This window comes from Parasteatoda tepidariorum, chromosome 1 (assembly GCF_043381705.1).
Source record: "Parasteatoda tepidariorum isolate YZ-2023 chromosome 1, CAS_Ptep_4.0, whole genome shotgun sequence".
NCBI classification, from domain to species: domain Eukaryota; kingdom Metazoa; phylum Arthropoda; class Arachnida; order Araneae; family Theridiidae; genus Parasteatoda; species Parasteatoda tepidariorum.
Window position 1 is genome coordinate 104,032,366 of NC_092204.1, and position 27,426 is coordinate 104,059,791.

The following is a 27,426-nucleotide window of genomic DNA, read 5'->3' on the forward strand; positions in this document are numbered from 1 at the left end:
TTGCGGGTTCCTCCTATCTACGGCACTAATACTCAACGATTCAGCCCGCGTGGTTTACACATTTTTCTGTAAATTTAAAATAGAGGAGAAGTCAAATTAGATAATCAAAAATTAGAAGCAGAATCAGCTAAAGTAGCTCTTGAGTTATTGGCGATCGCATCGCTCGAATACGCCATCTGGGGAGAGACCGGTTTCATGCCTTTGGCCCTTCTCCCTTCCCTCTCCTCCTCTTTTCAGGTATATGGATAGTGTTTTCAGTAGAAATGTAAACAATCTCGAGCTCGGCGCCTTCTCTAGTTCCGGTTAAAAAGTTTGCAGCTGCTTACTACATGTTATTCTGATAAGCGATGCTTTCAAACGGATAATTTTGTTTTCAATAAAAGAAATAAATTAGATAATTTCTGAGCTCAAATCTGCCGTATTTCATAAGATATTAATGTTATTATGTAATTCTGGGGAGATAGGAGTGAAAATTTGTTCTAGTTATTTGTTATTAAAAAAGGTGACATGGTTGCTAGATTTTGAATAACTCGCTTTTTTGGCAGTCTGATTTGGCCTCTTTCCATAAGTTTATTACTGTTGGTTCTTGTTGCAAGCTGTGCACCATCTTACGTTAGTGTTTAGCTGTGCGCCATCTTTTAGCATTGTAAACAAGTACTGTTATCATTGTAAACACAAGTAATAGTAATCAAATACATTAATACACAAGTGGGCAACCTTTGTGCTAAAATACAAACTAAGGTAAACAACTTTAAATTTATTATAATATTTTTGTGCTTTTTAACGTTGTTTACCTTAGTTTGAATCAAATACATTGTTTGCAAGAATCTCAAAACACAACGATGCCAAATGGCTTTAAAATACAACGGAAACAGTAACCCGGAAATTTAGTCGGTACCGAGCTTGCAGCGTACCCTAGTGTAGAAAACACCATCCATAGGAATGTACTACGAAATTTTACCTTTTCTTAATATTTTTCCTTTTTATTTAATAAAGATATTTTGTAAAATTTCCGTGATAATTTTCTTTAGAACTATTTTTAATGTAGTTTTCAATTCCATATAGTTTTCCAACTTAAAAGATTTTAATCTATATGAAAATCAGGAGAGAAACTAACGTACTTCCACCCTCTATGACTCTCCACACGCTAATGGGGAAAGCATGCGAAGTTTTGCCATAGGTAGAGAGTTCTGCTCTACGCCACCTGCAACTCATTTCGATCGCCAATGTCAAATTCAAATCACGACTTTTGAAAGTTTTGTTTAGAAATTACTGTAGCCGATATTATTCAAATTCTGTATCATGTTTTGATAGTAAAATTAATATGTATAGAGTAGGTTAGCATAAACATGTTACAGTTAAAACTGCTATATTATATTCCAACCGCTTAAATGTAGAGCTATTGTGCGTCTTTGAGGAGAAGTTCTCCAGACCTAAGGTCTGGGGTGAGTGAGTGCTGCTATGGTAACATGCGAGAGCACATTTCTAATGGGATGCAATTCTAATTTTCTAATGAGGAATGAAGGTGTCGATTGACTCACGCTGACCCATACCCAGATCATGACAAAAGTATTCACCCTACACACACCCCTATTCCGAGTGGCTATTCCTCATAACCATAATACCCACCACGACGCGAGACTGATGTCTGGAGGAGTTCTCCTGAAAGCCACATAGAGATTCCATAGTTTAAGTTTTATAAATTGATTTATAAGTAGGGTTTTCTCAATTTATAAAATACATTATTTCGGAGTGAAAGAAAAGGGCGATTTCTTTATGCATTCAACAATATGATTCCTGAGAGTTAACTTAGTGAGTAAAAGATATCACTTTAAAGTGTTTACATTTTTAAAAAAAGGATTCTATACCTCCGTAAATGGATGATTTAATAAGAAAACGTTAGGTAACTTGAACTTCTGTTGGGTAACTGAAATTTTCAAACGGAGAACATTTTAATTTGGAATTCTCCGGATTTATAAGGCAGGTAAACGTTATGCTTTATATAATAATAAAAATATTTACTTGTAAGTAATTTTTGTCTAATTTGAAGATAATTCTCAACAAAATGATTTTCTAAGGCTGATTAAGNTTGAACTTCTGTTGGGTAACTGAAATTTTCAAACGGAGAACATTTTAATTTGGAATTCTCCGGATTTATAAGGCAGGTAAACGTTATGCTTTATATAATAATAAAAATAATTATTATATAAACCTGATTAAGGACTCCAAGACTTAAAAAAAAAAGAACAACAACAACATGAAAATTTTTACTTCAATATAAGAAATTTTTAGAATCGTTTTTTTTTTTTTGTCGTAAGTATTCTTTATTTTAGGTTTTTTAGTTTATAAATAATGATTTTTCATTGAAACTTTAAATTTTTTGATAAAAATTATTCTAAAAAAATCTTTTTGCAAAATTAAATGTTTTAACATTATGTGTTTCCGTATACTTTTTGCATATTTTAATGTTTGAAGTAATATGATTCAGAAAATATGGAATATAAAGTTTAAATAAACCTTCAATATTAAATCATCATATTTAATAGAACGATATCCCAGGCATTTGGTTTTAACTGTAATAAGAAAATACCTATTTTTTTCTGTTCATTTACAAATATTTTTCCGGTGTTTTTTGGATGTTCCTTCTCTAAAAAAACGATTCCATTTTGTATTCNCTTTAAATTTTTTGATAAAAATTATTCTAAAAAAACTCTTTTTGCAAAATTAAATGTTTTAACATTATGTGTTTCCGTATACTTTTTGCATATTTTAATGTTTGAAGTAATATGATTCAGAAAATATGGAATATAAAGTTTAAATAAACCTTCAATATTAAATCATCATATTTAATAGAACGATATCCCAGGCATTTGGTTTTAACTGTAATAAGAAAATACCTATTTTTTTCTGTTCATTTACAAATATTTTTCCGGTGCTTTTTGGATGTTCCTTCTCTAAAAAACGATTCCATTTTGTGTTCGTGCGTGTGAACTGTTGTGTTATACTGTGGTACATTGAAGACATCGCCAGTGCAACTCATGATCGCGTTCTTCTGCCAGCAGTCATTCGTCTCAAATAACAACGCCCCTATATGTCGCTGCGCTCCAGAATACAACAAATATGCTTATTAATTAGAGCTGGCGAAATATATTATGTAATCAAAACGATACAAAACATTATGAAAGCAAAAACGTACTTTTTCTAAATAAATTCACCTTTTTTTCAACATATTCGAATTTCAGGCACTCAAAATATGTATGGGAAATATGGCCCCATATATATATGGGGGGAAATATGGCCCCAATAGTTTGATCAGGGCAACAGCTCAAAGTTAATTTTACTTTTTGCATATTTCGTCACACCTCCAGTACTTTTTAAGAGAATTAAAATTTTTTTTTGCATAATTACGAATTTTGTTTGTACAAAGATAATTCCATGCAAAAAATAACTTTTTGTAGATATTTATTATATTTATTAATTTTTTTATTAATAGTCGAATTGTAAGGTGTAGAATTTCTTCCATTTTAAAGAATGCGATTTTGTAAGGAAAAATACAAAATTTGAACGGTAGCAGTCAAATAGTTCCTCAGAAATTGAATTTTAAAAGCGATTTTTTCTTAAAATTCACTTTCTGAGGAACTATTTGTCCGATTTCGCTCAAATTCTTTATTTTGCCATATAAAATTACATTTTTTAAATTGGTGTAAAAAATAGAATAACTTACGATTCAAAATTTTTTTCACTGTTATTTAATAAAATAATAAATATTTACTAAAAGATTTTTTTTTTTGCATGGAATTATTTTTGATAATTGAATTTTATAGTTGTGCGCAAAATATTTTTAATTCGCTTATAAAACTTTCCAGATAAGGCGAAATATGCAGAAATTAAAACTAAGGGGCCAATCCTTTGGACCTCTCTTCTGACGTAATTATTGAGATCATATTTTCCGCATTGCGGCTTATTTTGAGGGTCTGAAATCTGAATCCATCAGCAAAAAAAGGCATACGTATTCTGAGAAAGAACGTTTTTGTATCTGTTTTCGTAACTTTCAATATCTTCTGCATTTGTGGAGAGTGGATTTTTCACTCTGAATTATGCGTATATGGTAGGCGTTAGCCTTGAACGGGCAGATGACTTTATGATTTTAGAGAGTGAAGATTTCTCGGAGTTTTGTCTGTTAATTTGATTGTCCGTGCATCTTTGTATCTGTGTATTCCTTATTAAATGTGTTTGTGAACATTTGGTACTTGTTTTCCTTTTGTATGGACCTGCTATGAAAACATCGGGTAGATGTTTTCCCACCCATTAAGATAAATATGGAGCTAGCCGCACGCAACAGCATTAATCATTTATACCTTTTTCTGACATAAATCTGCATATTCGAAAATTTGTGACATAATTATGGCAACAATAGTGGGACCTCGAATAAACTGCATAGCATCAAATCAAATTTGGACCTTTTGCCATTGTTTCCATTGCGTAGTGCCGCTGTAAAGCTTACACTTCTTCGAATCGGTCACACCCGGAAAACACACCTCCATTTACTGTTTGGAGACCCTCCTTTTTAATACAGTTCCTCTCTCGATTCATCACACTTTAATAATATGTCCATCTTTTAAATTTAAACGACATCGTTTTACCGTTTTCGGAAATTCTATTTTAATTCTTGAAGATTTGTTAGGTGACTCCCATTATGCTAACATTTTCGCGTCTTTACTTGCTGTTTGTATTTTTAACCGTTTATAAATATTTTAATACAGCTACAATTTTATACACTTTTGTAAACATCTTTTCACCTTTGTACCATTTTACTTCTTGCTTTTTGCACCATACTCATATCATTTATCTGATTTTATTCATACTTTTTGTCAGATTTCATCCATCTACTCATATTATTTTATCAATTATAATTGCACGACAAGTAAAGCTTAATATGCACTTTGCCTTTTTAACTGTTTTACCGTATTGTTTAGCGCAGCATGTCCTTTTTCGGATTTTGTACCACTAAACTCTATTTTCAGTTCAATTCAATGCACTAATTATTAAACAATGTTTAATAATCATATATAATGGTTCTCAATCTCTCCATCTTAATGGTTCTAAGGGATAGCCTCAAATATTTGAGGATATCCCTTAGAATCATTAAGATTGAGTGTTAGAACATGAAGATCTGATCATCAAAGCAAAAGTTAGCAAGGTATTCATTTTTTTCCCGCACTGTTCGTCAATCTTAACCTTTTACAGTAAGTGCTTATAAACCAGAAATTTGTCATGGTATTTTTAATTTTAAGAAAATGAGACAACAAAATTAAAACTTGCTATGGTTTCACAATATTCATTAAAAAATCCGTCGTAGCCCACAAAAGTTCTTATCATTGCCAATTTAGTTGGTGGTACTAACTTCTCTCTTAAATACAGAAAATTACTCTTAAGGAGATTTATAAAATTTTCTGCGTTTTAATGTTAATAGTATATGTGTATAATAAGAAAATAAATAAGTAAACACCGGCCCCCTCGAAAAAATTTTCACGCTGTACCTATATTTACAAATAATGATTTGTCAGAATTTGATAGCCTTTTTGTTTTTTCTTAGCTTAAATACTGAAATTATAATCCCCAATGAATAATTTTTTTTCCTCTTTTCTTTTTTCACAAAGCTAAAAATGTATTTTAAAATTACTGAAAAACCTGAATAATTTTTTTTTACAAATTAAAAACCTACATTTTTTAATAAAGTAGTTCACTTTATTAAAAAACTTAATTAAACTCAACTTGAAAACTTAATTAAGTGCTACATTTGATAAAATTAAAAACCAAGTAATACTTTAAAAATGCATCATTATTTTTCTCTTTTTATATCTGGATTCGCAATTGTATATTTGTGTTTCTCACTAAGCGTATTGTTTTAACTGATTCAACATTGTATCCTCCTACTAAGAGAGTTCCCTTTTTCAAAGAAGCCTTTTTGCTAGAGTTTCTGGGAAACTCCTTATATTAACGACATTTGGTGCGGTTGGAATTGTATGGTATAATTGACTATTGTGAAACCAGGATTGTGATGAAACCAGGGTCTTGAAAATAACGGTTGATGATAAAAATTAGATCATAATAAATCTTTTATTATAATTTTATTTTTTAGAGCTCAAGATACAAGATTAAAAGTATATTTTTATCCATTTGAAGTGAAATAATAAATGTTGCATAATAATATAAATAAGGACAGGCCATGGGAGATATGAAAAAAAACATGATCAGCGTAAACAAAAGCCAAATTAAAAAGTGATTGAAATGTTCCCAACAGACAGTTAGGAACATGGGAGGAGATCCCTAATTGAAGATTTGTCGAAAAATAAAATAGCCCAAAACTACGCCAATTCCGTGAAATTAATATTAAGTTTTAAAATTATTTGGCAATAGCTTAATCGCCAAAAAAAAAAAAGAAAAGAAAAATACAGTGAGGATTAATGTAACCCTGTTACTGAAACGTTTTTGTGGTAAGAGAAATACAGAGTCATAAAAAAGTTTTGATTTAGCTGCGACAGTGAATTAATTATTTTTACATTGGTATTGAATTAAAAAGTTAGCCTTTACATTGATTGTTAAGATGATAATAAAATATTTATATTTGCGTTTTATAAAATGTAATAAAAATTAATTAATTCGTTTAATTTAATTAAAATTAGATTAGGGATGATTAAAAAAATTAAATGTGTGAAATTAGAGAAATTTTATTTGCTAGGAAATAAGTAATGCCTATTATGGCATCACATATATCCCGGTTTATATTAATGATTTTTATTTATTGAAAAAGAAATGAAATAAGAAAATAATTTTATTGTAAAATATTTTAAATATGTTATGCATATTTCAGAATGACACTCCTGTTGTGGTGATTTTGCAGTAAATTATGTGACATGCAACGTTGGTATAAAATTAATGCTTTGAATTCAGCTAATATGAATACTAAATAACAAATGAAGAAAGAAATATTTGCATAACCAGTTTTTATTTTACTTCATAATTTTCTAAAGTGAGCAAACTGAAAATATACACAGACATTAAGCATTTTCACTTCATAGATAGGAGCTTTCGGAAAGATGGCAAAGCTAAAATAACATTTAAAAATTAATGCATAACCAATTTTACCTATTTTAGTATTCTCATTTTGTTTCTCTTTCTGAAGTTGTAATAAGAGAAATTTACAAAAAAAAGTAAAGATTACAACTTTACTTTTCTACATTAATTAGAAACACATATTTTAAAAATATATTTAAATATAAGGGAACAAAATTAACGATCAAAAATATGACTAAAAGCGTTACATAACACAATAAAAGTGAGCAATATATAAAATATTATAAAATTGTCTTTTTTCTTCAAAACATCTTATACTCGTAGGAGGAATATATATTAGTGTTGAATACCATTTCATTTCATGATACCATACTAAGACATGAGTTAATTTTATTTAATTATTTAATAATAAACTACTTCTGTTAAAAGTTTTTAAATAATTACAGATTAGAATTTTAAAAAAATACTTTTAACGATTATGTATTTTCAGATACTGATGTTTGATAATTTATAATTTTTGGTACTTGCATTTCATGAAGAAGAAGAAGATCACTAAAACCCATAAATGTTACCTATTACGTCAGCTCCAGCTGATTTCTTTTAATCAAAAGGCATGTTAAAGTTGATCTAAGTTTCTCCACACAAGTTAAAAAGTTAATTAACCCGAAGTTAATTAAATACAATGCCGTATCGCACACCAAATCGTTGAAATAGAACTCTTTCTCGTCTACGCCTTTTACTTTATTTAGATTTATTATTTGTTTGTATATTTTACAGTAACCATGATATGTTTTTGTTTTGTGTCCCTGGCGACTTCGATGCATAATTAGTTTAGGTTCTCCACTGCTTCGTTTCTATCTTTTGCGTTAAGTAAGAAATATATAGTGAAAGAATTGAAATTTTGTGAAAGAATCTTTGTGAAAGAATATAGAATATGTCATTTAAGGGATCTGATACTTGACGGGCTTACCCTGCTCGAAATAGAATGGAAAGAACAGTTGCTGACGTAAGCAAATGCCACGTTTCAACAAACAATCAGAATCGAGGTACCCACAATACGTCACTTGCAGACGTCCCATTATTTTTTGCATTACACATATATAGTGATGGCTCAGTGGTTAAGACACTGAACTGTTGTTGTGAAAAACTGGGGTTCAATCCATAGTGGAGACTTGAAACCCACAAACATCAGATTGTTCGTAGGGTACTAATTCGACTAGGAAGTAGAGGTTGTTGGAATGATGTGTTACTCCTCTGAGTGTACTGAATGAAGAGAAATAAGTTTAGGTCGCGTGTTGGCAGCAGGTTCCGGTTTTAAGAGGTTCATGTTTGTTTAAATTCAGTCAACCATCCTTAGTCAAAGCAAATTATATTAATACAATATTGTGAAGAGCACCAAGTAACTGCAGCCAATTCGTTAACATATTTATTTAAATAATTATTTTTTAATAATTATTAATTAAATAAATATTGAAACTAGTAAGATGAGCTGCTCGCACATGCATGAAGCGCATCCACATATAAATGCATATATGAATCTCATACAGTGCGAATGCTCCATTAGTTTTCCTATGATTGAAAATTTTTTTTTAACAATTTAAATTTCTTTTCTTATTATTTTTTTAATCAAGTCGTTCGATTTTTGAGAAAAATAAATAAACCACTCTAAGGCATCATAAATGATCACTCTAAAGCTATTTGCGATTACTGGAGCATTCTTACTACATGCGATTAATGGAACATTCTTGAAGTTGTGAATCGCATGTGCGATCGTCCGTCAATGCGATTCACATATGTTTGTGCATTTCATACGGGAAGTTTCTATACTACGTTTCACCTTAACTTGGCACTGCAGGGAAGGGTAGGAAGTGTAATACTCCGACTTTGAAAAGTAGTTCTTCGCTATTTTCGAATTAATTGCAGTTTAAATGAGCGTACAAAAATAAATAAATGTTGTATAGTAAGAAAAGTTTATCTTGAAACACGCATTAGAAGTTTTTTATGTTTAAATGTATTTAACTTATAAATACTTTCTCAGTGAAGCGAATGTACAAAGAAGAAGGAGGTGTTTTACTTTGGCACTGGATTAGTTTTCAAGGCTAAGGAATTCGCGCTTTGGCTACGTTTTTGCACTGGTCCGCCAGCTCTTTCCATTCTCCTTGCCTTTGCTTAAGTGTCCTTTCTCTTGTGCAGTTCTTATTTCGCTTTCTCTTTGTTTTTGATTATTCAATTTTCTAAATATTATCCTCATATGTACAATATTTAATGAAAAAATTTTTCCCTTTAGAATGAATTAAAAAAAAAGAACACCCAAATAGACAGGTAAATATTATCAAACTGATGACAGTTGAGCATATTTGCTGTGTGGTTAATTCAACATGTGATTATATATTATTTTTTTGCGACAAAAGTAAAAATTGTTTTTGCTTTATTCAATCTCTGTAAAGATTCAAATTTTGTGTCTTTCGCGCTATGTGTAGCTCTGAAGTACAATTCGCTTCTTATAGGAACTTTAATAATGTGATGGCGGAAATTTAAGATTTTTAGTTTGTTTAATTTGCAGCGCCATCTAGATCAAGGCGTGCAACAAAAACTTTAACTGCAATCTTCGTAGGAAATATAAACTTTCACTTCCACTTCTACTCTCTCTGTGAACAGTGATACAAAAAAAAACACATGTGTACGATCAACTATGTTTTTTAAGCATGTACAAATAATGTGAATATATTTATGTAGTGATTTACAATGTTGCATTTATTTATTATTGTTTATCGGATGCAGCATACCAAAACACTTCAAATTAAAGGGACTTTTAAGTATTATCTGAAATACAAATTCCATAATATAAGTGTGCAAACCCGTCAGTTATAAACTAATAAAATGTATAGAAATTGAAGGAATTTCAGAAAAGACACAAAATTTGAATCATTAATTTTTTTTAAACATCGCAAGGTTAATTTAAACCAGTCAATATTTTAATTATGTATTATTTTTGAACTACAAAGCAAAAAGGCTTTCTCTTATGTAGAAAATATTAAGATATTTCAGTATCTGACAAAATATTTCGAGACTAACTAATTCTACTGTACTTAAATAACTAATTATGCGGCTTTTTCTCTTAAGACTCCTTTCACCCGCAAAGATCCTGAAAAGTAAAGGAAGGTTCTGATATTTTAAAATATGTATTTTCTTTTGAAGAAATGCACCTAACCACCCAAATAGAATTTCTCCTAATGAGAAATTGTGGATTGAATTCAATTCAGGGTGACCCCACAAAGAGTTTGCGGAAGAAACTGTTAAAATATTAAATGAATAACATGATAACCACCAGGATAGGTGGTTATCATGTTATTCAAGGAGTTCCTGTTGTGTCTAAGAGGGTGGGATATGGCAGCTGAAAACATGGGGGGGTACAAGTAGTACGCCTCCCCCCCATGTGGATAGTACTAGCCAAAGAATATATAGGTACTAGCCATGTGGATAATACTAAACCACATGCCATGTGGATAATACTAAAAATCCAAATTTATACCATTTTTCAGAAATATTTTTTTTAGGTAAGTTCTTTTGTCTCTTAGAAGCAAATATATTTCAGAAAAAAATTATTTTTATAGTTAAAAAAACAAACTTTTCGGAAAAAAAAAATTGAATTTTTTATTTATAAAAAAAAAAGGCAGTAAATATTAAAAAAAAAAACACAGGTATGATATTTTTCATGATCAATGATTTCCTGCCTATGTTGACTTTTTCTTCCTCCCACAAAACACCAATGAGGGATAAATTAATGTACATTAATTTACAAAAAATAAGCATATAAAAATAAATATTTAAAACAACGTATTTATGCTCATAAATACATTTCTTTTCTTTGCTTAGATTTCAGCAAAAAAGAATATTTTTCAATATATTTTTTTTGTTTAAAATTAGTTTCGTTTAATTAAAAAATCATAATAAGAAAAAGAAAAAGAACAGTAAATATTATAAAACATATGATCTTTTTCATGATCAATAATTTCCTGCCTATGCTGATTTTTCCTTCCTCATCAGAACACCAATGTGGGATAAATTAATGTACATTAATCTACAAAAATAATCATGTAAAAATAAATATTTAAAACAAAGTATTTATGCGCATTTATGCATTTCTTCTTTTTTACTTAGATTTCAGCAAAAAAGAATCCTTTTAAATATATATATTTTTTCTGCTGTTTAAAATTAGTTTCGTTTAGTTAAAAAATCATAATAAGGAAATCTGGTTTTCAAATACTAATTAAGAAATCAGCTTACAACTAGTATCTTAAATAATAATTATTAGAAATGCTCTAAAAAATCGTGTTCTTTTCCGTATTTTGTTCAAAATTTTAGTACGATTCTTGGTTTTAAAAAAAATCGACGTTTTGCTTTCTTAAACGCCAATACTGCCGCTTTTTCTCCCTTTTTTGCTACCTCATCCCCCAACTGACTTAGAGAGTAACCCAGTTTCCATGACAACTGCTGTAATCCGGTCTACGTGCCTTTCTCTCCAGTGCCAACTTAAGGTGGAATGGACTATACACATTTGCACGCGAGTCCAGTCCAATCATATTTAATGTTAGGGAGCATTCACACTTCATGTGAAACAAAATCGCATATGCGAATTCGAAGATGCTAGTGTGGCGTAACCACCACTATAAATGTTAAATACCAATTCACAAGTATACATCCAATTCCTTGCATTGCTGATTCTACAGCAAATTTACCTGGATCACAGATATTTTGTCGAATCGACCTTGTCAAAGCCTATCATCACATTCCCACAAATCTTGGAGATATTCACAAGAGTGCAATATGCACCTCATTCGGCTTGTATGAGAGTTTGAGGATGCAATTTGTGACACTTTTCACAGGTTTATCGATGAAGTCACTGGTGGCTTAACAGGCGTTTATGCTTTTGTGGGCGATATCCTTATAGCATCAAAAGATCCAGATAAGCATTTCAAACATTTAAAGGCTTTATTCTCTAGATTAGAGGAATATGGTCTTTGCGTAAACGTTTCTAAATCAACTTTCGCCCTATCATCAATTGATTTTTTAGGTTTTAACCTTTCTGAGAAAGGAATTGAATCTCTCTGATAAAGTTAAATGCGTAACTGATTTTCTTAAGCCCTCTACTCTCACTAAACTCCGTCAATTTTTAGGATTGTTTAATTCAGGGCTGTCCAACTAGCGGTCCGCCAACACATATTGTGCGGTCCGCCAACTTCTTATTCAGACTGATCGGCCTCTGTTTTCCCATTAAAATGAAAACAAATTGTTTTATAATCCTTCTGTTCTATTATTTTATAATTAATAATTCAACTATTAATTGTTATTGTATAAGAGATAAGAGGTTATTGTTCAACTTTTTCAAATTATGGCCCACCCGGTGATCAGCGACCGGAATTCTGGCCCGTGGGCTCCTTGCAGTTGGACAGCCCTGGTTTAATTTACACCCAGAGCCGCCCATATACTTGCTCCTTTAGTTCAATTTTTAGAAGGGCATAAAAATAAAAAAAATCTCGTTCCAAATGTCATGATTCTTCCGAACCTCTTAAATGGAACGAAAACGCTGAAAATTCTTTTATTGCGACTAAAAATGCTATTGCTCAGGCAACACGTTTGAGACGCCCCATGCCTGGAGCTGAAATGAGTGTCTGTGTAGATGCGTCGAATGTCGCAGTTGGTGGCGCTATAATGCAACTTTCGCAAAATAAATGGGAACCAATAGCTTTTTACTCCTTCAAATTAAATAAAAGTCAGCCCAATTGGTCAACGTATGACGAGGAAGTATTTGCTATGTACTCCGAGATTAAGAAATCCCGTCACATGATAGAGGAGAGAAAATTTCAAATCTATACTGATCGAAAACCCCTAATAATTGCCTTTGAACAAAATCCTAACAAATGTTCACCTCGACAAGTGCGACATTAAGATTTCATTTCCCAATATTCTACAGATATCCGTCATGTGCTTGGTCTTCAAAACGAAGTCGCGGACGCTTTATCTAGAATTGAAATTAATTCTTTTGCCAAAACAACGTTTTTAGATTTTAATAAATTTGCTGAAACAAAAAAAAAAAATTATTATTCAGAGCTACTTAAATATCTTAATAATCAAACAACTTCTCTGAAACTTGAATTGAAACCATGTCATATTTCTAATGATGATTTAACATGTGATACAGCAACCGGCCAGCCAAGACCCTTTGTGCCCGAGTCGTATCGAAAAATCATATTTGACCACCTGCACAATATTTCTCATCCTGGTATTCTCGCCAGTATCAAATTAATCTCATCTAGATTTGTATGGCCATTCATGAAACGCGAAATAAAAGACTGGGAAGAAATAAAAGCCGAAGTAAAAGACTAAGTGTTGTGAACCTTGCCAACGCACTTAAGTCCAAAGGCATACTAGAACACCGCCTGGAACATTTTCTCTTTCTGATGGACGCTTTTCTCATGTCCATATGGATATTGTTGGACCTTTACATTCCTCAGGTTGTTTCAATTACACTTTGACAATGATTGACCGATTTACCTGGTGGTCGGAGGCACATACCTATTCCTGACCAAAAAACAGAAACCATCAGCAAATTTTTTTAACCAATGGCTAAGTAGATTTGGTTGTCCTTCCATCGTAACAACCGATCGAGGAGCACAGTTCGAATCGAAGTTGTTCAGAGAGCTTTCAGACCTATTGGGGACGTCTACAATACGGATTACAGCATAGCATCCAATTTCAAACGGAATCGTAGAACGATTCAGCAGGCATCTAAAGTCAGCACTAAAAGCTCACGAAAAAAACCAGTGGCTTGAGACAATTCCAGTAGTCCTATTGGGAATAAAAACAGCCAAAGAAGATTTAAATTCTTCTTCAGCTGAACTCGTATATGGATCTCCGTTACGCTTGTCATGCGAGATGTTTGAAAATGCAAAGCCAACTACGTCTAATCATGAATTCATTTCACAATTACGAAATCATATGCAGCAATTAACACCAGCTGCCACAACAGTACATTGCGAAGAAAAATTTTATGTTCATCCAAATTGGAAATCTTGCTCTCATGTTTATTTTCGGGTCGATCATGTAAATCCTCCATTGCGTCAGCCTTACTCCGGTCCTCATAAAGTTATTAATAGATTGAAAAAAAAAAGCATTACCATTGAACTGAATGGTCGAAAAACAACGGTTTCTCTAGATCGAGTGAAACCCGCCCTTTATTTAAAGGAAACTGCTTTAAAAGCAGTGTCAAAAGCAATTGTACCAACGGACCAAAAGGAGCCAGCCAAACAACCAACTGTTGCACGTACAAGATCTGACAGACATGTCAGATTTTCAAAAAAATTAGAGACATACATAACTAAATAACTCATTATTGTAGTTTAGTTTGTGATGTATGTTTAATAGTTGAGAAAAATGCTTTTTTAAAATTTCTGTTATGTTTTTTAATTTCTGTTAACCAATTTTCATAATATTATTATTTATATCCATTGTACAATTCTTGTAACATACTCTGCTCTAGTGGTTATATCGTTTCTTCGGTTACCCTCAGTCACTGGGGGGATACTCTGTGGTGAATAAAATCATTGCCAAGGCAACAGAAAAAAATAATGCAACCCTAGAACAAAAGAGCAAAACGTCTTTTGCAGTGTGGCGGCGTGCACTTAAAGAAATGTGTATAAAGTTTTGTTTTCATCCAATAATGTAATGTTTTCCTTTTAAGAGCAAAATGCTCATTTTGATTAAACCTTTAGACGATCTAATATGGATAATTAACTAATTATTTTATGATGGTGACCCGGACGTGATATGAACTAGCCAACATTGATGGATGGTCCACATTGAAACAGTTGATACGCTTAAAATATAGCGCTAAAAAAAAATCCGGTGAAGTAAATGAAAGTTTTCCGGTCAATAAACAAAATTGAAGAAAAAAAATGAGCGGAATGATATAAAAAAATTAAGAAAATAATGAGCAAATATGATATAATTCTTTTTTAGCATAAATCAGCTAGTGGTATTCGTTCATCGAATTCTATCACATATAAAATTTTGGTAGGGGAGTAATGCGGTGTAATTACCACTATAAATATGAAATACCAATTCACTAGTACATATGACATGTTAACTTGATTCCATGTCATAATTTTCGCTCCTTGTTTATTCCCTTATTGTATATATCTATTTTATTTTTATCTTATTTTTGATTCAATTTGCGCTGATTATCGTGCGTTGTAAATATGTATAGATTTTATATTTAACCCAGACCTTCCTTAATATTATCGATCATCATAATCTTCATGATTATTTTACTTTATATTGTTTATGATTATATTGTTCAATTGCACCCCATGCCATTCTACATTTCATGATTGTCCATGTCACACGAACCCCCTCTAGATTTTTTGGTGTTGAGCCCTCTTCCTCCCATCTCCATTCCTCCTCACTACTCCTCATCATCGATTTATAACTATCGACGAGTCGGTTAATGCCGCTTCGAGGCAGCGCACCAAGATTTATGTGATTTCCACCGTAACTTGATTCTATCATGAGAACATTTTGATAGATGTAAGTTGAGTCGATAATTCAAATTCCTTCACGAGTGAAAATATCACTGATGACTTTTTCATGGGTAAAGTATTTCAACAATCAGGTTTTCGCTGGAATATCCGAATTCCCAAACGATAAATTTAGCATGTGGTGTAAATGGCTATTTAATGCTCTCTTATGCACCTCCGATCGGAGCTGAATGTAAAACCGAGCCATTTACAACGGGGTTCACGAACTTCCGATCACTGAAAAGAAAAATGGAGATCAGCGATCAAAATGTGCTACAGGTGGCGTGTGGAGAGTCAAAGAAGAAGGAAGTAAGTTAGATTCCGTCTTAATTTTCAAATAGATTAAGAACTTTTAAGTTAAGAAACTATGTAGAACTAAAAACTACATTGATTATAATTCTAAAAGATAGTGTCGTTGACATCTAAAAAAAGTTTTTGACAGTTAAATACGAAAAGTATTTGAAAAGGAAAATATCGTTGTACATGCCTTTACAACTGAAAAAAGGAGGAGATGGAAGGGGGGAGGGATAAGACATGGAGCCGTCTTCTCCCCAGATGGCGATCGCGAATTCAGCTGGGTGCGCAATGCGTAAATCACATATAGTGAGAATAGATCTTTCCCAATGGATGACAATTTTTTCGTATGTGAGAAAATTTGCTATTAGTGTAAAAGGCCCTTTAATGATGTCATCCGTGTTATGCAAAAAATTTGTTTGTTTTTTGGCATCATTATTTATTTTCGTAGCTATTGTAAACATTAACATGGCTGCATATTAAAAATTTCGAAAAATTAAATATATTTTTATTCAGTCTCTTAGAATTTTTATGAACACTTTTTTTAGTTCCTTATATTATCATGTATAATTATTAAATAAGGTACCGCCCATCTTTTAATGGATATTAATTTAAATGTACATCATTATAGTAGTTTATTATACTTCACTAAAAATTGCTTATGATTTGTGTGACGCTATTAAAAGTGTGTAAATTATAAAAAAACATGGGCACACATATTTATTTCAAATATAAGCGTGTATTCTTAGACTAAAACCTTCGAAAATTGAAAAGGTTATGCTTTATAATTGCTTAAATTTAGTACCAGGGAGTGTTTCTTTAATGTTTGACATTCTACTTCAAAACTTAAAATCGACATTCTAATTCAAAATTGCTTTTTTTATTAACTTAGAAAGTGCTCTAATGTTCCAAATTCTATTTCAACTATTCAAATGCGCTTAATTAATGTTTAAAAACTTATAAAACAACTCAGGTTTGAAAAGTCGATTTCTGTATCGTATTCTGCGGCATAATAATTGCCATGTTTTTGACAACTTTCGGGCAGTAGCCTGCAAGAAGCTAAAAGAAAAAAAAAAACCCATTCAGAAAGAAACCAACATGAAGGGTAAACTTCTACATGTTTTAAAAAAAATTGCAATTTTAAAATCCATTTGGTGATTGTAGTTGGTCTGACAGATTACGATACGTAAATATCCCCATAGTTAAATTTAAAAGCGCAAAAAAAATTAATATAGAATTGGAAAATGAAATATCTTCAAATATTAGTTAATAAGATGGAATTATAACTATTATGCTATGTTAGGCAAAATAAGTCAGGCTGGTTATACCACATTGCAAAACCAAAGTGTCGAACTTGCTAAAATCATTTTACCTTTACCTTGTTAATGTGTTCTCTCCACGCTGATTTTTTTTTTAAATTCTTTTTTTTGCCTTTAAATTACCAAAACATGGCAATTGTTTCGCAAAACAGATTTATTTTGGCATTATTATCTCCATTACAGAATCTATCCCTCATACGAAGAATCTTTCCCTATTATGGAGACCAATGTAGAAATTTTTGTCCATTTAGCAACACAAAAGTGTTTATGAGTTATTTTTTCTCTGTTTAGAGAAAATTAAAAAAACAAAAATGTTTTTGAGTTTGCAGTCTTGAAAATTGGTAAATTAGTACTGATAAATTCAAGTTTCCATCTCTTAATTGTATGTATGTGAGTATTTCTTCATAAAATTAAATTCCATTTATTTATGTTAATTGGAGTTGTATTTGAATTGGGCAATCTATTCACTGAATTGTTAATTACAAAAGATTATAATTTAGGAAGAATAAAAAACTAAATCTACTAATAAATAAGTGACGATAAAGATAATGCTTTAATATGTAAAAATGCGTGTGCCTCAGTTTGCAAATAACTTCTTTTGGCTTTTAATTTGACTCAAAACAGGATTCTTGGACTCAAAATTTTGAAGTGCCTATTGATCACCTTTTCTTTTACAGAAATATTAATATTATTACTTAAGCTAACAGACTTTCTACTGTATGTGACTTATGTTACTTCACTAATAAAATTATTTTGCTTAATATTTATATCTATCACAAAAATTTATGAGAAATTTGTTCGATTTTTATCCTTGTTAATTATTTCTATTTTATTTTTAGATTAGTGATGCCTTTCTGTTCGGGATGTTTTGAAAATATTACTGATGAGGAATGTATTCAAGCATGTAATAAGGACTGGCATGGCTCATGCTTTCGGTATCAGTATAATTTTTATTACTTCAGATATTAATATAGACATCATTTCAGAAACCAAACTGCGTTGACAGTGAAAACAGAATTCCATATTTATACATTTTTAAGGTGTTCAGTATTGGGATGCTTAGATTTTTGCATCTCTTTAAAATTACTATCTTTTGCTACATTTATGTTTTGCTTTAAGTATTGTGTAATTTTGGATTCTTATGTCTTTCGAGCATTTAATTGATTGATTAAGGTAATTATATTTTAAACTTAATTCTCGAATTCTCAGTTTTTTAACAACTAAAGTGTTAAAAAATGGTATAAACAATAAATTATGAGCAATGAATGCTCTCAGCGGCGTATGCAGACATTGATGACTATGATTCATCGGGAGACGTTTTACTCATTGTGCTTAAATCAAAATTTCTGAAGCTTTCCATTTTTTTTAAAATTAAGAAACACTTCAATTTAAACACTAGAATAGCGATGATTGCAGAACATCAACGTTTTCAGATACGTTGATGACCGCCCATTCCTATTCAGTGTGTTGCTATTAGTTTTAAACTGTAAATGCATGAAAATTTATAAGTATAAGGTGATATTCCGTTAGAATGCTTGTTTACACCATCTGCCAACAACCAATTGTATTTGTATTTAATTACAAAGTGTATTTGTACTTCAAGCAAAAGAAAAAATTGCATGTCAGAGGTGAGTAAAATTAATACCTTTCGTGTTTATCTTCTGTGATTTTTTTAAAAATTGTTTTTCTTGTGTCACATTCCTGTTGTCATCAAATCGTGACCACCATTTAGACCCAGATATTAGTATAAAACTCTTCCCTAGCTTTCAATGATTGAAAGATTGAATTACATTTTAGCTTAGGCATGCTACCCATTTTAATGATTTATTATCGAACATAAACCAGTGATTTCACTTGACTTTGAAAGTTATGGGTCTTTAGGACTTCTATAATTCTAAGCCCTTTTTTGCATAAAGTGAGTCCTTTCATAAAAATGGTAGAAAAGATAAGTTATCTTTAAACAATCAAGAAAAAGCAGCAATGTAATTTGATGCTTAGAATTATTCTAATTTTCTCTTACAACTGTTAATTTTGTTAGCGCTTATGGATGGTGTAAAATCTGCTGTCGCTCTATTTGTTTTCTAAGCTGGAGAATAATATTTCTTGGTCGAGGTGTCATATCTTATTTTTTGCATCATCTGTATGCTTGTTGTTGTATTTGATGCATTAAGCACATGAACGGAGTTATTGCTAAATTAGTTAGGATAAATTTTATTATCATGAATATTATAACTGAAGCTGGGATACAAATCTGAAAATCTGTGCAACACGAGTAGCGAATTTAAATGTCCTTCAACTTACCAGGGTCTTGCAAAAATGATTTAAATTATTTTTGTAACTAGTTTGCCAGATTACAAAATATGAAAATAAACTTATTATTTTTTGAAAAGAATTAGTTTAATAACAATTAACTAATAAGAGAATTAACTAAAAATTATTTATTTTGTTATTTTCTTCATTAATCTTTCTTTTCTTTCTTTTTTTTTTGTCTTTATATTATATATGCACGGTACATTAGTAAATAGCAAAATAATATGTAGGATAGCAATATTTTCCCATATTTATCTTTTGTTGAATTCTAGAAGATCAAGCATAGGAATATAAAATAGTTTTTATGCAAAAATAACTGCCATTATGTTTTATTTATATATATGTTTAAGAAATAATCTTTTGTTGTTTCAAACTATATTTTGCGTTTAATAAAGTATCTGTGTTAAATTTAGATGCACAATGTGCCAAAATCCAGTTGTTGGAACATTTTTTGAAAAGGATGGCTTAGTATATTGTCAAAAAGATTATTGGAATGAATTTGGAGAAAAGTGCCATGACTGCAAACAATTTATTTCTGGTCCAGTTATGGTAAATATTGAGCTGAAGTTAACTTTCATAGTAATGTTCAAATTAATAGTGAAATTTTTTTATATTTATTCTTGTTTAATAAACAGCTTAGCCTATAACAGTTTTTGATGGAACCGAATAAATACTTTTTCTCTACCTTTTATGCCAAAAAATTAGACCATGTGTTCAATTTTCAATATAATTATTAAAGGGATAATTTATTCTGACAATGTTATAGTTTGTTATAATTTATTCTTTTTAATAGATGTAGTATAATTTTAAAAAATTTAAATAATTTTTTTTAAATTAAAATTTTTCTTTATTTCTTTAGTCTTCCCAAAGTTTAGTGTATAATGCCAAACTATCATATATAAAAGTCTTATCCCATCAAATGATCTAAATCATTATTTATATTTACATGTGTCAATAAAATGTTATGGATAATGTTGATCATGAATCATATTTTTCAACTATCATTGATGTTTACCTGTCAAGTTTTATTATCCTATGTATTGCTTTGTTGTAAGTATTATTTTTTAGCAATGTTGGTTCAGATATTTTGGGAAAATTCAAGGAATACTTTCCCCCCAAAATAAGCATGTACCCTGTCATTGAAATTTTCGATTCACTAAGTATTGATTTCGAAGAACCTTCCTTGTTATGTCTGTGTTAATGAAATGAATGGACGAAATCTTTTAAATATAGACTTTCACTGCTTAATGTCAACAATCAAATAGTAGCTTTGGTGAATGCCCAAAATGTTTGTTATTTCTTACTTAATATGAATATGTTCATTGAAATGTTAATATTTGGCCGATGTTTCAATATCCTATTAGAATAGGTTCTGAAAAACATCAGGGAATATTGGGCAGTGACACTGAACTTTAAAAAGTTAAAAAAAGAAACATCTGTGTAGGGAATGCTGGGCAAGTTTGTATCAAGCTTTGGCACTTAAAGAAACTTTGTTGGAAATGCTAGGCAATAGCACTTAAGTTTTAAAAAAAACCAATCAGTGTATGGAATACAAAAATTTTAATTGTGAAAAACCTGGGAGTGGAGAACGATTATCACAACACCTACCCAGTATTCCTCGGTGTTTTTCCTAATCTATCTTATTTGGATAGTAAAATATTGAATAAATATTTAAATATCAGTGAATAGATTAATATCAAATCAGATCTAGCACTTATTTCAGACATTTGTCAAAGCAACTAAGTGGTTGTTGACATTCACTGATGAAAGTTTGCAATTTTCGTCTTCCACAGAAACGCATATATAATTAATTATAAGCATAGTGATTGATAACATTTGTGATTTAATAATTATTTTAAATGCATAATAACATGATTACATTTAAGGTTGCAGGTGATCACAAATTTCATCCTGAATGCTTTACCTGTGATAATTGTAACAGTTATATTGGAGATGGAGAATCTTTTGCTTTAGTTGAAAGGAGCCGTCTTTACTGGTAACTTTTTTTTCCTCCACTTTTGTTATAGAAAAAATAAAAAGTGTATTAAAACATATAATTTTAAGCTAAATTTCTTTCATGTAGTGAAAAGGTCTTTTAAGTATGAGGTTTTTAGTTTATATTCATGTAAAATTTGTAACTTTAAATTAAACTAACCTGAAAAATATGTTAATTTGTAGCTGTGTATCCAAACCAGTAGAAAAATAACAATACGAAACCTGTAACTGCAAGTCAAATTATAACAGATTTGGCAAGATTTTGCTCAAGAGTTAAATTCTGATATATATATATANTTTCTATATATATTATTATTATTTTTTTAAAAATTTTTTATTTCATTTAAAAAAAATGTTTAATGCTAAAATCAATATTTGTCTGATACATTGTGATGTTAATTATATATCTTTTCTTCCTTTTAGTGCTTCTTGCTACAAAAAGCAAATGACTCCTCTTTCTCAAAAACTGCCCTTTTCTAGTGAACCTCACAGCATTAAATTAGTTGAAATTCCTGCCCATTCTGAAGCTTCCAACAGAAAGGTCAAAATATCTGTTGGTTGTTGCCAAAATCAGAAAGTGGAGAGAGGTTTTCATGAGCTTCATATATCTGAGTAAGTAAAAATATTACATCCTCTAACTTTTTTTTTTTTATAAGGACCTATTAAAAATAAACTTCTATTACACGTTTTCATGGTAAGTTTGTCTCAAAAGAAATAAGCAAATCACAAACCCCTATACCTGCGTCAGAAAGTTGCACCCCCTTCTGATTTTGCTTTAACTTAAACATTTACTGTTGTAATCTAATTAATATTAAATTCAAATAAATTATGTAATGTAATTTTGCAAAAAAAAAAACTTAGGTCTTAATTTTTTTCTTTAAAGTTTTGAGTAAAATATTATTTAGAAGTCTTTTGTGTTTTCCTTTTGTGTTCAAAATTCTTGACCCTTAAAACTCTTTGAAGAAATTTTTTCCAGCTATTTAATTATTTCTCATTCCAAACTTAACTTTTTCTTCAAATTTGAAAATTTTCTACATATAAATTTCTTGTTTCATTTTTTATGAAAATTTTGAAAATAATGGGATTTTAATGTCTTATGTAAATTTTGCTCATACCCCTCCTGCCCTTTGTCCGAAAAAATAAACAAATCACATCCTCTACATTAGATGCTTACGTAATATTGGAACAACCCCTTACCAGGCTGGCTCTGGATTTGAATATGCCTGCACTTGTCTGAATATTCATTCTCCGTCCTGGTGTCCTTAAGAATATTATAAATTAATTTGAAATTTGTTTATCACATAATTATTTCAATGAATATGACATATTCACACACCACTTAATTGAAAGTGTTTTAATCTATTAATTGACAACTTAATGTAACCAAACATATCTTTTATAGCTTATACAGTGGTACCTACATTTTTTCCCCTGCCATCAGTGCTAATTAATTAATTTTAACAAAATTTTAATCATGAAGTTCAGTTTAATTTTTAAATAATAATTTCATTTACAAGTTAATAGTTAATAATTTCATTTACAATTTAATAGTTTCATTTTTCTTAGAGTTTTAAAACATCTGTCTAATGAACAGTTTTGGAAACAAATTCCTTTCTTTAGTCTGTAATTAAATATGAAAATTTTAATTCAAATAATATATAGGAAATTTTTTTAAAATTAGCCTCTTACTTATGGTTGATTCAACAAGTGGACTAGAACGACAAGTCTCACCAAGTTAAGCCCTGTACGCAAGGGGTTAATATTGGTTGAAATATTAGGCATGAAATAAAGCTGAAATTTAGTTTGTGAAGAAAACAATTTTACAATTGATTAATTTTCAGTTATTTTCATATTTTTTTGATCAATGCTAGTTTGACTTGCTTTTATTTAGTCTTTACTACTTTATTGTCATAATCTCAAATTTTATTTTTATTTTTAGTGTGGTTCTGAATAAAGATTTAATGTCTTTACACATTGGTGATAGAATCTTGGAAGTTAATGGCACACCACTTCAGCATCATTCTTTAGATGAAGTAAGCTTTTTTTTATTTATTTCTGTTGTTGTTGTGTCTTATCCTCCAATGTCTGACGAAGTCAGACAGGTTCCATCTAATCGTTGACCCTAAGGAAATTGAGGACCAGAAGGGGGGGGGTGAGTCCTCTCTGGAAAGTCCTAAGCAGTCCATTATGTGTTCTGGAGAAGCCTGCTCAGTTTGACATTTGGAGCAGACCTCGAAGATTCTCCTGTCTTCGAAAAATGAGAGACTTTTTGTGTGATCGCTTGCTAATCTGGAAATTGCGGTTTTAGAAGCTCGTTCACAATTGAGGGCGAACGAAGAAATTTATTTCTATAAAAGCTTTTAGGCATAATAACATAAGAAAGAAAGCCACATTTCATCAAACTATGCAGGTATGATTGATATTTTTGTTAAATAAAAGTTATGTAATTTAATTTATTCTGAGTAAATTCTTAATAATTTGTGTATGTTCCATGACATTTTTTCGTATCTGTACGAATGAATGTAATATACAAGTATTTGTATGAATGTTTTGTAATGTATAAAAATGTTTTTTATCTGATATTTTTGTTAAAAAACAATTTAAGTAAAATAATTTGTTTTGAGTTAATTGCTAATAATTAATGTAAGTATTGTTTAAATGCCTATAATACATAAGAATATTTTTTTAAATATATTTTTTATTGTTATACTATCACAATTTCTGGGTTACTAATAGTAATTATAAAAATGACATATTTATTCTGTTATTTTTTAATAATGATCTTTTCTATATCATTATTAAATGTAAAATCTACTTTAAAATTAGTAAATAAATTAATCTCGTCTTAAATATTTGTTACACTTTTTTTTAAAAAAAGTTTGAAATGTGATGCAAATGTCTGAAAATTATCAATATCTCAATATTTTTAAAAAATAATCCTAAAACCATTTTATTTTCTAAAATACTAGCTAAATAAAAATCATTAAACAAAAAATGAAATAAATTAGAAAGCAGAGGTGTTATAACTGGTTGTATTTATCAAAACTATGTGTGAATGTGAAACAAATATTAGAAAGTTTTCTTAAGATTTAGATGTGTTTCTTTAAGTATTCCGTCCAAAAGTGTGAACAAGTTAGAGTTTCAGATACTAGTAGTATTTCAGCAATTGAATGTAATGTTAATATGCATTGATATTGATTTTGGATCATGTATCAAACTCAGAATACCAATGGCTAATTTTATTTTTTAAAGTATGCTAGATCTTTTTATATAATTTTCTGTATATCTTGCAGAAATTTGTTTACATACAAATAAAATTTCTTTTTAAAATAAATTCATATATTGTTACAATTACTCACTTAATCAAAATCTTGATATCACTTTAAATAACATTAAATATTTCTTAAAAATATTCTCCATCATTTTAAATTTAAAGGGCAGCAGATATGTTGAACCCAGAATTTTTTTTTTATTCTGTTTATGCAATAAGAAGGAATTATCTAATGTTAACCTTTTAAATAATTTGCAACATGGGCACATTTGTACAAAACTTTTCTTACCAGGCATATTATTTTTCATTTAATAATGTGTCTGATTCTTTTTGTTCATTTTTTAATTGAGTGATAAAATTCTATGTTTCCGAAGCTCTCATTTGTTTAACTTTTAGTTTAAAAAGCTATCTTAATATAAAATTTAGTTCCAATATTATGTAACTATATTTTTGGGCAGTTGATTCCCTCTCCCAAGCAAAAATAAAAAACAAATTGCCAACTCCCTTTTTTTTGTTCTTGTGTAAAATTTTTTTTTCTTTTCGAAATGTAATTTTTTTTTCTAAAATTAATTATTGTTGTAAATTATATGGGATTATTTTAAGATGAAGATTAAGTGTGAATGTGTAATGCTGAAATTGTGATCAAGATGTATAATGTTAATTTGGACAAAAACATGGACTAAGTCATGAAACCAAAATTCAAAACAAACAGCATATCATCCCATGATATCAATGGTTCGTAAAATCACTGACATTTATTTTATGGTGGTCCAAGTTTAATCTTAGTAGTCTCAGACCATTCTTAATTTCAAGCCTTGAAGTGTGTCTCTCCGCTTTAATTTCTTGTCATTATTCATTTCTTCTTTGTTAGATGCGTATGTAATATTTGAACAAATCCCTAATGAAAAAATCGATATTGGGTACTGCTATGTCAGCTTAATATATTTCTACTGCTATATTTTTCTTAATATGATTTATGTTTTTTCAATGTAAAAGGAATATTCACTCTTTTGCTAAAATTATGATCAAGATATAATATATTAATTTGGACAAAAACATGGACTAAGTCATGAAACCAAAATTCAAAACAAACAGCATATTATCCCATGATATCAGCTGCTGGTTCATAAAATCAATGACATTTATTTTATGCTGGTTCAAGTCAAATCTCAGTTGTCTCAGACCACTCTTTGTTTCGAGCCTTGAAGTGTATCTCTCCACTTTAATTTCTTGTCATTATTCATTTCTTCTTTGTTAGATGTTTATGTAATATTTGAACAACCCTTAATGAAAAAATCGATATTGCGTACTGCTATATTAGCATAATATATTTCTACTGCTATATTTTTTTTAATATGCCTTATGTTTTTTCAATGTAAAAGGAATATTCGCTCTTTTTCCTTAAGTATCATTTAGAGCTTGAAAAGTGAATTCTCTATTATTTTAGATCAAGAAACTCATTCAATCCCGTGATAAACCCGTTCAGTTGACTGTTGAACATGAACCTTCTGTTCTCATACGATCACGATCTATGAACTTTTCGTCAAATCTTGAAACATCTCCATATTTGTCCTCAAATGCAAATGTCCTTCCCAAGTGCTCTTTATCTCACAGACCTGCTGAACAAAGATTAAGACGCTCATCCTCACTACCTCGATCTTTCATCAGGTGATTAAATTCTATGCAGTTATTATTTTAAGTAGATGCTCTTATCATTGCATGTAGGTGCCTTTTATTTTATGTTGAATCTCTTATTTTTTTTTGTAAATGCTCTTATTGTTTTATGTACTTTTTTTTTTAAACATTTATTTCCATTTAATTTTTCTTCAAATGTTTGATGTTCTAATTTTAGATTCTACTTTTCATTTTTCTTACTCTCCTTTTTATATTTTTTTGCGAAAAGTGTCAATCACATAATCAAATTCTGTATGCCATAATCATTACAGGGTTGTCACAGAGCAAGAAAATCAAGAACAACAGGTAATTTGTCAGTCTGAGAAAATCAGGGAATTAAATTAAAATATCGAAAAAGGCAATGAATTAATTTGAGTTTTTAGTACCTAAAGTCCAATATTTTTTTCCTAAAAGATTGTTCTTATTATAATCTTTTTTTTAAAAAAATTTGTTTATTTTTTTCCTCTAATAGCAAGTGTAAGTGTTTGGTATCATTTTATAGATAACAATAAAGCATAAAAATAAATAACTTTTATGTGAGCAGTTTCAAAAAACAGGAAAATTTGATAAAATCTGTCTGGAAAAGTCAGTTTTTTTTTTTTTTTTTTTTTTTTTTTTTTTTTTTTTTTTTTTGATTGATTGTGAAAAGTTTCCTTGAATAAAAGTTTCTATTCTAAGCAGTTGAATCTAAGCATTTTCATATTAGTACAGTAAAATCAATAAAATAGAATTAATTTAAACCACTAACATTCTAGTGTTGTTTTTAATGTAGGGGAGAGTCGGGTAGCCCCGCCCACCTAAGGAGTTTTGCTTATATTTCTGTATAATATTGAGTAATAATCAATATTTTTGTATGTTTCTATTGTTTTATCATCTAGTTAAATAATGCAAAAAGAATAAACCAAAAAAA

The 27,426-nt window shown here is 29.9% G+C and overlaps 1 protein-coding gene across 3 annotated transcripts in view; it reads left to right on the plus strand.

Moving 5' to 3' along the window:
* The first annotated feature begins 15,906 nt into the window (after positions 1–15,906).
* LOC107454877 (LIM domain kinase 1) overlaps positions 15,907–27,426 on the plus strand; it is a 29,963-nt gene continuing 18,443 nt past the window's right edge. For 2 of the 3 annotated variants that reach the window (XM_043052981.2, XM_043052983.2), the window contains exons 1-7: positions 15,907–15,962; positions 18,106–18,201; positions 19,990–20,125; positions 21,463–21,572; positions 21,995–22,183; positions 23,511–23,604; positions 26,290–26,510. In XM_043052981.2, coding sequence (XP_042908915.1) covers positions 15,922–15,962; positions 18,106–18,201; positions 19,990–20,125; positions 21,463–21,572; positions 21,995–22,183; positions 23,511–23,604; positions 26,290–26,510 — 887 coding nt within the window. In that variant the 5' untranslated portion in view covers positions 15,907–15,921. Of the gene's footprint in view, positions 15,963–16,253; positions 16,530–18,105; positions 18,202–19,989; positions 20,126–21,462; positions 21,573–21,994; positions 22,184–23,510; positions 23,605–26,289; positions 26,511–27,426 lie in introns of those variants that run through there. The other variant, XM_016072210.3, reaches the window with a different exon arrangement.